At 29.1% G+C, this 14,075-nt stretch overlaps 1 protein-coding gene across 2 annotated transcripts in view; it reads right to left on the bottom strand.

Annotated features, from left to right (window-relative positions):
* LOC109326760 overlaps positions 647–14,075 on the bottom strand; it is a 24,890-nt gene continuing 11,461 nt past the window's right edge. Inside the window, exons 1-2 of one of the 2 annotated variants that reach the window (XM_019559559.1) lie at positions 1,167–1,251; positions 647–946 (exon numbers count right to left, since the gene is read on the bottom strand). In XM_019559559.1, coding sequence (XP_019415104.1) covers positions 651–946; positions 1,167–1,227 — 357 coding nt within the window. In that variant the 5' untranslated portion in view covers positions 1,228–1,251 and the 3' untranslated portion in view covers positions 647–650. Of the gene's footprint in view, positions 947–1,166; positions 1,252–14,075 lie in introns of those variants that run through there. The other variant, XM_019559560.1, reaches the window with a different exon arrangement.

Below are 14,075 nucleotides of genomic sequence, written 5' to 3' on the forward strand. Positions count from 1 at the left end.
TTATCAATCAATTATACTATGAAGCATCAACATGAAGAGTTAATACACTTAAAGAAACAAAAAATAAATTACTATCAATTATAAATGTTTTTGTACTCAATTTATCTGAAACATAAAGACAATCACTTATGTTTTACTAAACGCATTTCTCATCATAATATAGATAGAGATCAATGAAATATTAATTGATTACCCATAATCACATTGCCAAAATCAATTGATTCTAATTTTTCATTTTACTTATCAAATCAGAATAAATTATTTATGATTATCCATATACTTTGTTTTTGTTCTTAACTAAAGTATTCTCTAACTACTCTATTCTTGATAGGGTCTTGCACTAATTTGACTATGTCATACCATTTGATTTGTTAACATCTTTCATATATATATTTCCAACAAATTTCTCTACACAAATCTCCTAATAAGAAAATGAAGATCTTTTTAAGATCACAAATTAATTATATTAGCATTACTTTTTTTTTGTATAACCAATGATACCTCTAACGTAATGACTTGTTATATGTAAATCTTATTAATTCAATATTTGAAGAAAAGAGAAAGAAACAAATACAATCATGCTTATTAATAATTAATAATAATACATAAAAAGAATAACATACTCTCATTCACCATAAACTCACAAAACCCTACACCATGATTGTATTTGTTAACACACTTTGTATTGCAAGAGCCATAAATGCAATGAAAATCAATAATAGAGCACAATCCAACTTCACTGCTGCATTTTTCTTCACAACACTTCTCTTACAACCATCACTATAAACACAAGTGCATAAATTGAAGCCACAAGATCCTGCACCATCACTGTGCATGGCTTTACACTTTTTGTTACATTCACCAGCTGGACCACATGCACCTAAAGAATCCATGCATATAAGTTCATTATTTGATGCTTCCACTGCCACTAGCATCATACTACCACCTGATACATCATAACCAAAAGTTTGATATCATTTGCATTAAACAATATAATTACACAACCAACGAGGCGTTAGTCTAGTGATGTAAAGTTCGGCTAGATCCCCAGAATGATCTAAAGGTCAATAATTCGATTTCTGGGAAAGACATGTGTTGGAGATATATTGATTGTACAAAAGAACATTATAATTACACTACTTATTAGAAAAACAAGTGATAATTACCTGCTACAAGTAGAACCACGATGACAAAGAAATGGTAATAGTTTAACGCATGGTTAGCCATGAAGGAAAAACAAAAAAAGATCTGGTTTTGTATTTTATGGTAGGTTAAAAGTATAAAAGGGTTTCTATTTATAGGTCATGACATTAGAGAAAAGAAATCTTAATGTAATGGTACAACAAATCCTATCGATTTAAAATAAGGACACAAATCAAGAAATAATATTTAAATAGGAAATAATTACGGCAAGATTCTTTGAAATATGCTAAATTATTAAAAAATATTTTACACATGTTCTAATACTGAAACCCTATAATTTGTTTTTATCTTGCACTCACATGCTATAGCTATTGCAATTTGTATTTCTTTAAAAATAATTAGGTGATGTTTGTATTTTCTTTAATCATGGTTTGAGAATTTATAATTATATAAGATAATAATTTTAAATTTAAATTCATAAAGTTATTTCTAAATATGATGTTATTATATTTGAGATAATTTTACTTTGTCTATTCTTCTTCAATGTTCAAAAGATATGAGTACAAGGGGGTATCCACCCAATACAAAAGAAAGATCAAGTAAAGATCTTCTTAAAACTTAGTTTAGTACAAACTTTCGGATCCACACACCAATTTGTAAAAGATAAAGAATATGTTTTGACATAATTGGTGAACCAAATCAAAGATCTAGTTTGAATTAAATCAAATAGATGCACATAGCTTGGAGTATTCTCCAAAAAGATCGCTTCATTTCGCATAATCCAAACTGACCAAACACTTGCAAACAAAGTCGCAAGATATAAACAGATGATCAAATAGACTCAACATGATTATTGCAAAAAGTGAAAATGTTATTGTCTATTCTCATAATAATATTCCTTTTAAATAACTCATCCCTTATTGGAAGTCTTATTTTTAGAAGCTTTCAAACAAAACAACAAATATTTGAAGGTATATAGTTAAATGAACATTTTTTAAAACTTTACCTAAATGAGATTATTGTTGATTCAGTTGAGCCAAGTGGGTGGACTTGAACACATAATCACCTGAACCATCTAGCCCCCACCTCCATCTATCTAAAGTATCCACTTTACAAGAATGATGATGAATCAAATCATGCAAATTCCTAGCAAGAGTCTCCTCGATCTCTACTAAACAAGCTTCTCCTCAAAGTAATTCCCCAAAACCACACATCATCATTCCAATGGTCGTTGTCTCTCACCCAAGCATTCTGGTTGTAAGCTAGATTGAAGAATATCGTGCCAAAAATCACCTTGAGAAAAATCATCATTCCAATGGGAAAAATCACCTTGAGACTCTGATTATCCATCCAAATATCGTGTCAAAAACGAGTTTGAAGACCATTCCCAATTTCCTTCCAGACATTATCAAAAAATTATATAACCGCCTCCTTCCCCACTCGGAGATCTTAAATTTCCCAAATCCTTCCACCATCTCGAAGAAAAATTGTTCCTATGTATAACGCAATCAACACCATATTTTGAGTTAATTACCTTAACCTATAAAGGCTCTTTTAATTGAAGTCTATGCTATCTCCATTTCCCAAAAGCCTAATTAAATCGGAGAAGATCTCTAATACCTAGTCCTCCAAGCTCCTTTGTTTGCAGACATCATCCCAAGCCACCCAAGCTACACCTTTTCCACTTCTCTTATTTCCCCAAAGAAATTTTCGTTGCAAGCTAACAATTTTTGCTAAGACTTTTATTAGGGCTTTATAAAGAGAAAGCATATAAGTAGGGATGAGTGATAACACTGAGTTCAGAAGGATTATTCTCCCTCTAAAAGATATATGATTGCATTTGCAAGAAACAAGCCTCTTAGATACCACCTCGATCATGTACTGTCAAGTAGAAAGTCTTCTCGGGTTTTCCCTTACAGAAATGCCCAAGTAAAGAAAGGGCATTCCTTTAAACAATACAAAAAGTTCGTCGCTGCTGGCATAGTCGACTCCGAAGTTCAAACACGAAGCTAACTTCAAACATAAAAGAATTATCTTCATGCACGAAAGGTTTTTATCTGAAAGTTTGCAAACAACAATAGTATCATCTGCAAACCGAAGATCACACACTTTCACGCCATATCCTTCTATTTTGAATCCCTCAAAGGCACCAAGAGATCTAGCTTTTCAAACCAATCCAACAAACCAATCTAGCAAACCTTTCCGCTACCGTAAGAAACACGAAAGGCACCATAAGATCCCCCTAACTAATACCTCTAGAAATATAGAATTGCACCGATGGACTTCCATTAACCAAAACAAGCATGGAGGTTGAGGATAGATAATCATTGATCCATTTCCCCCATTTGGCTGAGAGCCCAAACTGACTAAGCATATTGTCTAGGAAAGTCCAATCCACCGAGTCATAGGCTTTCTCAAAATTAACTTTGAACAAAACACAACATTCCCCCTTCTTTTTTCCCGAATAGATTACCTCATTAATCACCATAGTTGCATCCATAATATATCTATCATGAATAAAGGTCAATTGAGAAGGAGAAATTATTGAACTCATAACTCCTTTGAGTCTACCCGCCAAAATCTTCGCAATAATTTTATACAAGGATCCAACTAGAGAGATCAGCCTATATTGCAACTTCTGTAATGCTAGCTGAGAAGATGCTGATCACCTATTTCTGAATTGTCCTTTTGCCATTTCTCTTTGGCATTGGCTCAGAAGCTCTTTCCTCATCAATATCAACTCATCCTCAATTCATAACCTTCTTTTTAGTTGCTCCTGCAATACTAACTCCCAAGTCAAGGCTGCTATGATTGCTTGTGTGGTTCATACTATAAGTACTATTTGATTTTGCATAAACCAAGCAAGATTTGAAGGAGTGCAAGTGTATATCTCTAAAGCCATAACCAAGATTAAAAGGGAAGCTTCATTATCTGGAAACTCTTCCTCTGTCTCAGATTATCCTTCATTGAATGATTTAATCATCCTTAAGAGCTTTTCTATTGATATCAAGCTCAACAAAGCTCCTCAGATTACTGAAGCTACTTGGTTCCCTCCTTCATTCGGTTGGATAAAGGTGAACACTGATGGGGCTTCTCATGGATCTCCTGGCCACTCAGGTGGTGGGGGAATATTTAGGGACAACAATGGGTTGTTTTTAGCTGGTTTCGCAAATTACTTAGGAATTCAAAATGCTCTCTATGCTGAATTTCATTTAGCTATTCAGGCTGTCAAATTGGCTTTTAAGAGAGGGTGGTTTAATCTTTGATTGGAGTGTGACTCAATGTTGATTCTTGACATCTATGGTGGAAAATCAAAGCCTCCTTGGAAGCTTCTTAATGAGTGGCATAATTGCAAGACTAAGCTCAACTCAATGCATTTCAGAATTTCTCATATTTATAGGGAGGGTAATTCTTGTGCTGATAAATTGACTTCTTTCGGTATAGCTTGTAAAATAAATGTTATTTGGAATTCAATTCCTACATTTCTTGTGGAGAATCACACTAGAAATCGGTTGAGTATGCCCAACTACAGATTCAGAAACGTCTAAATTTGGCATATTGTATATGACTTTATATTAATATATCCGGGTGTATTTACACATTTGTTTTAAAAAAAAAGTATTAATGTTTTCTTTGGAACATATGCTAAGTTGATATAATATAAAAAAGTAATACAAATAATCATTTGAGATAGATTAGATAATTATTTTGTGTTAATGTAACCCCTCACTTTATTAGAAATGAACTAATTTTTGGAGGGTGAATAACTGCTTATTTAACTCTTAGATATTAAACTTTGACATTTGTCCATATACCATATGTAAGGATCTAATTGGGTATCACAGTACTAAATCATATTATTGGTATATATAATAGATAAAATTAATAAAGTGAATAAAAATTATAAGGAAATTGGGGCTCAATCAATTAAATGATTGCTATTATTAAGAATATTATAATTATAATGAGGTTTTTTTGCTTTGTAAATTGTTACTTTAATAGTATAGATATATTTGATTGGTTGTGATAAATATTTCTGTAATAAAGCATATCTCTAATTTGTAACCATTAAAAAAATTTAACGAATCATAAAACATGAAAATGAACAATGTATTTTATTGTGAATATTATAGCTTGGGATATTGAAATAATATAAAATAAATATTATAATTAGTATTTGAAAAAATAAATTGTAAAGCCGTAAAGATATAACAAGTATATTAAATGTGTTCTCCCAATTTTATCTCACATATTTTTGCAACATACTTTGATATATTGATCATTTTTATGATTTTATAGATCAAATAATTATTTCACCCATTTATGGATATTGTAGAAATTTAGAATGGTAAAATATTAGTCAAACTCAAGTATGATTTTTTTAAACAAAAGGTGAAAAACATCCCAGAAAATATTATATATAAGAAGAAGTTGAGTCACATATAGAGAAATCTATAGGCTAGAAGGCCAAGCCTATTCCTAGCATAATCATAGTTGGAATTGAGTTCCAATGAGAGAAAACCTTAGATGCTATTCCATAGTTAACAAGTTTGCTAGCACAAGTGTTACATTCCCTATAAAGATTATGCAGTTCATTGATGTCAAGATTGTTTTGCATTTAATTCAGTTGTTTAAAAGCTTTCAATGATGATTTACCTTTCCAAGTTACCCGTGCATTTGCACGGGACGATATTTTTTGCCGCATGATTAAGAATACATATTACATGTGCATTTATGATTAAGAATATGTATGTTGCTCGTGCATTCGCATGGTTAAAACCATATATGTTACCGGTGCATTCATATTGTTAAAAATTATTAATTATATATAAAATCATACGGTCAAACCATACGGTTTAACTGTTTAAATTGGATAAACTTAATATGGGTCATCTACTGGTTTAACATCTTGCTCGACTTTCTCAACATTGTTTTTTACACATACATAACATGATATAGTTAGTAGTATCCTATTAATCAAAAAAATCATCAATAAATTTATAATTTCATTATTATTTGATTCTAAAATAAGATTAGTATAAAAATAAATATTATTTAACTCTAAAATAGCTACAAACAATATGTTATGATTCATATTATTATTTTAATATTGCTATAGTANNNTTGAGAGATTGACACATGTCATTGAGAGATTGACACATGTCATTGAGAGATTGACACATGTCATTGAGAGATTGACACATGTCATGAGGGACCTTTAGTTTTGATGAGAGGTTGACACATGTCATGAGGGCTTGAGAGATTGACACATGTCATGAGGGAGTTTTTTTTATTATATAGGTAATAGAAGTTGTTACAAATAATAGGATGATAAACTCAAATAATAACTGACATGATAAATATAAACTATAGATAAACTCTAACAAAATGAAACAACTGAATCATAGATAGGATAATGCTTTATCAATCAAAATATATCACCACTAACATATTTCGTCAAAGAGAGGAAAAAAGGCATTACCGAAATAATTGTGGGTAGAAAGATAACTCATTGGTATAATTATTATCGAAATAATCGTTGATAAGAAAATAAACATCATTAACATATATAATTCGTCAATGAGAAAATTGACATCACTAGAATGATCATCGGTGGAAAGAGAACTCAATGATATAATTATCATTAAAATGATTGTCGATGAGAAATAAGTTAGTGCTAATAAAATTCATAACTTGGAGATATGATATAATCAAAATGATCTTTGGTGAGAGGAAAACCCAATATATAATCAAAATGAAGAAAATGCATTATTGTATTGGAGCATGTTTGTATTTGTTTATTTGGATGACTTTTACATGAACTTCAGAATTATTAGGTTGAAGGAAAAAATGAATACTAACGATAAAGTGACAAAACAAAAGGAAATAATTAATAGGAGTTCCAAATTTTCAACATCTCGGTAGTAGAATAATGATTGAGCAGGTCATAAAGAATGAAACTGTTCTGATACCATATAGAAATGTAGAATGATAAAAGATTCATCAAAGTCAAGTATGAACTAATAGTTATTACAAATGATAGGATTATAAACCCAAACAATAACTTACAAACATAATAAACATAAAGTATATATAAATTCAACTATTCATGTATAATACTCTATTAATCCATATATATCTAATATATATTGCATTAATTATTTTTTGTAGATTGCATTAATTATTTATGAATATTACATTAATTATTTTTGTAATAGCCATGAATGCAATGAAAATTAGAGCACAATCCAATTTCACTGCTGCATTTTTTAATGTGATGGGTTACAATTATAATAGCAAGTGCATAAATTGAATTCACAAGATCCTGAACCACCACCATGCTTTATTTGACACCTATCGTTACATTGCCCAGCTGGACCACATGCACCTATATGATCCACGCATGTCTGATGATGATTTTTTGATGCCACTAGCATCATACTCACACCTGATACATCATAACCAAAGTTTGATACCATTATAATTAAATCAACATAACTCTTCTCGTATCAGAAGATAATTTATTTTATCCAATCAGTAAAAATATAACATGTGTACTGTTTTGTTTAGTTTTAGAAATATTTTTATAGAAAATAATGAAATAGGACACATGTCATGATTTCAGTAGCTAAAGGATATAACTTACATTCTTATACCAGAAAATACTTTATTCTCTTAAATCAAACAATATAATTACACTGTTTATTAGAAAAACAAGAGATATTTACCTGCTACAAGTAGAATTATGATGACAATCAAATGGGAATAGTTTAACACACGGTTAGCCATGAGGGAAAAAATATGAAAGGATCTGGTTCTGTATTTTGTTGTAGGTTGGAAGTATACAAGATTTTGCATTTATAGTTCATGTCACGAGACAAAACAAATCCTAATTAAAATTATAAAAATACATTTTACATATATTTAATATAGAAAGTAGTGATATTAATATTATGGGAATGGAGTATCTCCTTGTATAAGGAGATAAGTTATCTCCTCCTGCCAGTGAAATCATGATATGTGTCATGTTTCATCATTTTCAATAAAAATATTTTAAAAAATAAACAAAATAGCACACATGTTACATTTTTACTGGCTAGAGGAGATAAGTTATCTCCTTATATAATGAGATACATTATTCTCTAATATTATATCATTAATTAATTGTACTGGTATTTTAGTAATATGGTTAAATTCGCTCATTAAATTACATTTCAATTTATATATTATTCTAATTTGGATGAACAAACCCGATGAATATTTTATCAATTTATTTTGACTTTTACTCACATCTTTTCAACCACAAATCCTTGAATCTTTATATTTTTTGCCTCACATCCGTATAACATCTTATATCTTCCTCTAACTGTAATTCACATATATTGATGTTATTTTTGCCGATAAAATAAGTTACATATTATAAAATATATAATAAATTTATAATAGTATTGTTTACAATTATTACTCAATTATTGTAATAGTTTAATATTTGATTATATTACAAGCAATTACAAGGTTCAAATTTGAATCGTTAATGTGCTACTTTTAAAAATATGAAATCTTCAAATTTGAATCGTTAATGTGCTACTTTTAAAAATATGAAATCTTCCACGTGCATATCAATTTTGACTGGTACAGTATAATATGGTTAGATCAATATTTTCCATGCACTTTATGGGTACTCAAATTTTCAGGCAAGGGAATTCTTGTATTGATAAGCTTGTCACTTATGGAGTTAGTTCTAAGATTAACTCTTGGTGGAGTAGTATGCCGAATTTTTTGTATGATAAATTTTATAGGAATATGAATTTAGGTTCTGCAATTTGTAAACTTTTGGCGTTCGTTTGTAATCCTTTTCTTTTTAATAAAATCTTGGGTGTGTTAGCACCTTGTTTAAAAAAAAAATCACATCTTACCTATATGGGGACCAATTTATTGGTTTTTTTGGATAAATCATCCAATACAGTACAATGTTTATAAGAATTGAAAACCTATAATTTTATCTTGAATTCATATGCTATAGTTCTTCAAAACTAATTAGATGATGTGTTTTTATTTAATCATGGTTTGAGGATATATAATTATATATAAGATAATAAGTTTAATTTAAATTCATAAAGTCTTTTTTCAATATGATTTTTTTTTGTACTATCAAGAGTATTCTCTAATCCTATGAGTAAGGAATTAATCATTTTCGAAGTAAATGATTGTTTATTCTAACAAGTATCGCTCTAAATAACTTTTTAGTCTTTATGAGAATCATATTTCTAAATAATATTTTATTATATTAGAGATAACTTTACTTTTTATATTGTTTTTAAATATTAAAAAAGTGTCATTAAGTAGTTGCCAGACTAAGTTCTCAAATACAATAAATGCTTAAATAAAAATTCCTAATGGAGTGTATTTTTATTTAAATTTCACATTTTAAAATAAAGGGTTCCTTCCAACCAGAAGAAGACAAAATCATTACTATTCTGACGTGCTTAAGAATTTATTTCATTGTATAAAATTAACTCAATATGATAAGTTAACATTGTATAAAATTAAAGATTGTAACATCTGTATGATATGAATGTAACTTTATATATAATTATTAGATTATTTATTATTTATTTTTTGAAGTATTAATGATGATTAAAAATGAATGAGATATCATAGATTGACATTATATAAATTCTCTTATTTTTTTTTCAAAAATATATATTAAGATCATTTCAATAATTTCAAAATATAATTCCAAGTCATATTAATAATGAAAAAGATATACTTAACGTGCGAGTTAACTCAATATGAGAAGTTATATCATGATGTATTTCCAGAGACGATTAGGTTGTTGTTAGAATTGGACCGGATTAGACGGTCCGATCGGTCTGACCGCTGACCGGACTTGAAAACAGCTCTGGTTTGCTGTCTTAATCGAATGAGAGTTGGACCGTTTTGAACGGAGAAAATTCGACCCGACCGTGTTAAACCCGGTTAAACTGGATTAACCCGGGAAGTAAACCAGACGGTTCACTTAAAAATAAAAAAATGTGACAATGTTCTACTATTTTGTTTTATTATGGTCCAAAAAAGATAAAGGGTATTATTTCAATATAATTATTAATTATATAAATTTTTACATTTATATATAACTATATATTTATAAATAAAAATTATTAATTATGTACAAAATCACCCAGTCATACCGGATGGTTTAACCGTTTAAACTGGTTAAACCTAATACGGGACCTCTGCCGGTTTGACGTCCGACTCGGGTTTCACAACATTAGGTTCAAGTGAGTAACATTATAATATAATGAGTTCCACATCTCATGTTAGATAAGTTATGTCACTGTATGTACCTGTTATCAAGTTGTAATTAGTCAAAATATAGTTAATTATTAATATTTAATAATTTTTTAATTAAATATGTTTCGATCATACATGTAGTAATAACTTATGGGACAATAAATGTGTTTTCATTATAATAGGGCGACTAACTCTCACAATGAGCATCATACTACTCAACCCATGAGTACCCACCAAAATATCCACAATGGATACTTAATGGGTTGGAAGAAGTATTATAATATTCATTCCACGGTTACCCGTATATATATTTTAATTAAATATTTTATAATAATTATTATTATTTTAATATTATATTTTATCAATTTTATAGTTATTTCATAATAAATTTTAGTGATACGACAATAATTATGAAATTATCATATATATTACTATTATTCAAGTAATAATTATTTTTATTCATTGAATATTATAAAACATAATTAAAATTGAAAATTCGTTAATCATCCGCAAATACTTGCTACTCACATTGATATCCACAAAAATTCAAATAATAATAAAACATGAAATGAACAATGTATTTGTTTGAAAATATTACAATTTGGAAAAATATAAAATAAATATTACAACTGGATGCGAAGATGGGTGCAGACTGCAGACCCATAATATGGCACAAATCCCATGAGAAACAATAAATATACATTATTTTTATTAGATAAATGTATTTATGTTTTTGTATATTATTATTAATGACTAAATTTTAATTAAAATTAAATATGTAATATATTGTCAAAATTTTATTGGTTGTTTCTACATACTTACATCTCAACATAAATCTTTCTCTTTTCATCATTGATAGTATCATTTTATAACTTCTCCATTTATTATACTGATTTTTTATTAAAAAATTAAAAGGTTAATTTATTATTATATATTATCAGAATTAATAAATTGACTAAAATAAAAGTTTATTTATTATGGTATAAAAATAAATAGAATAATTAATTGAATCTCATATTTGATTGGGAATATTATACTTTGGAATGTTGACTTAATATAAAATAAATATTACAACTAGTATTTTAAATAATAAATTATAAACATGTAAAAATACTTAATGTAATGATCCAATTTTGTCTCACACATTTTTGTAAAGAACCGTTTAATTATGGGCATGCTGATCATTTTTGTGACTTTACACATAAAATAGTTATTTCACCCATTATTGATTATTATAACTTTTGGGATTTTATTGAGTACAAATAATGTTTTGTCCAAAAATAATATTCCAGCCATATTACCTTTATTAGAGTCAATTATTTTAAGTTTACCTATTTGTGAGTATTAGAACAATATTTATGCTTTGTAAAAATATTAAAATATTTTTGTCATGAAAAGCATATTTTTAGATATATCGAAACAAACTTTATCCTCATTCAAATATTTAAATCCTAATCAAAGTCATAAAGTGAATTAAGCATTTGCAATTTCATTTTGAATACTTTAAATTTTAAATTTTGTATGGATTTAATTCCTCCTTTTCGGTTAAATACTAGATCTACACTTAGGAATAAGTTAAACTCAATTTCAGTATCTCCCAAAACATTTAGATTTATCATTATATATCTTTTTGCAGTTTAAAAATAATAAACACTATTTATACCAAATTTAGGAAAATACAGTCTTTGAATCAAAGTTATGAATTCAAGAGTCAATTACACATTAGATCATGTAATAACAATTCATTCGCTCATATTGAAATGGTATCATCGCAAATTACATGGACTTCATACCCTTAATTAATTTCTAAATCAAAATATTTTCTTTAATTTTGCGTCAACAAAAGTTTATCTTGTTTCTATGTATTCGTAAATATAATAGGATATCAAAACAATGTAATTCAGAATGATATGAGTTACATTATTTGGGGTATGTTAGATTATTTCGTGTTAATGCAACCCCTCAACTTATAAAAAATAAACTAATTTATCCATGATATACGTCTGTTTCTCACAGTAATCGTCACTCTCACATATATAACTTTGATAGGTGTCCTTGTAAGGATATAGTTGAGCATCACAGTCGTAAACCATATTCTTGGTATATATAATAGATAATTTGAAAGTAATAGTGAATAAAAATTATAAGGAGATTGTATATTAGGCATAATCAATCAAATAATTGATATTATTAAGAATACTATAATTATAATACAGGTTTGTTGCTTTTTAAATTGTTATTACAAAAGTATAGATATATTTGATTGGTTGTGATAAATATTTCTGGTAATAAAACTTAGAGCATGTCTCTAATTTGTAATCATTAAAGAAAATTAAACTAATAATAATATATGAAAATGAAGAAAGTATTTGATTGTGAATATTAAAATTTGGAATATTGAAATTGTGATGCCTCGAAAATTACTCCAAAAAAATCTTGCTCAAAAATTGGTAATTTTTTTTTTAAAAATAATGATGCCATATAAAATTTATTTCCTTATATTCGTTTCATTTTTGGAACATCACTTTAAGTAACATACAATGCGGAAAATCAAAATCACCATTACCTAAAGGTAATAAAAATATAACTCAATATGACTTTGAATCACACTTCATTAGAATATTAGGAAATGTTGGTACGAAGTACAAGGCGGAATCCTAATCGTCGCCCAAATAAAACTACTCGCAAAATAAATGCCCTACACAAGTACACTAATCAAAAAGCACAAGGGCCGGTGTAGGTATAACCGTTTTCCTCAATCCTCCATGCCCCCTCCTGGGACATCGACAAGCGGTAACTCAGAATCCTGGCAGAATGATCCATCTTACAAAATGCGAATAGAAGAAAAATAGAAAGAAAATGGAGTAAAACATCTAATGAATATCATTGACGGCGTGGAATTACACAGAATATTACATCCAGACAGACATGCATAATAACATAATATATACATCACATAAAAAAATGCACAATGATGAATGATGTTATAATATCAGATTATGAGGATCAAAGTCCACAATCTAATGTATGAATTATATGCTTGTTTCATCCATCTTTTCACCAATATCCTCCCAATATACTATTCGGAAATAACCAAGAGTACAGGTCCCATAACAAGCCGATTTGAACGCACCAAAATTATTCCTCGCAAGGATATATGATCGATCTGTTCCGAAGAACTGTCCATTTCAGGACGGTGTCATATCAAACACTTTCTGGGCACCCCTCTCATTGTTCTTGATTGCAAAGAGGGGTTGTTAGAGATCGTCTAGTTTGCACTGTGAGAACTATTTGATCCAATAGAATACCTCATCCAGGAATACAAGGGACTCGTCTCACCTAGACTCACCCTCAAGACTTTGCTGACGAACCACCGCCATCGTCGTCCCTCTCAACATCTTGGGGCTCGTTCGTCTCCCGTAAATTTCCTCTCCACCCCTTCATTATCCATAGTGAGTATGCACACCAACCGAAGTTAGCCGATTAAATATTTTAATCATTATTTTATATGATCGGCCCAACCTAAGACATCTCCCAGAGGAATGCTTCTTGTGGGACCCGATCTTACGTCAACACGTAAATAGAGGAATAACATCCCTACCACTATGAACCATCACTGAATCACCCTGGACGACCAT

Source organism: Lupinus angustifolius, chromosome LG14 (assembly GCF_001865875.1).
Source record: "Lupinus angustifolius cultivar Tanjil chromosome LG14, LupAngTanjil_v1.0, whole genome shotgun sequence".
NCBI lineage: Eukaryota > Viridiplantae > Streptophyta > Magnoliopsida > Fabales > Fabaceae > Lupinus > Lupinus angustifolius.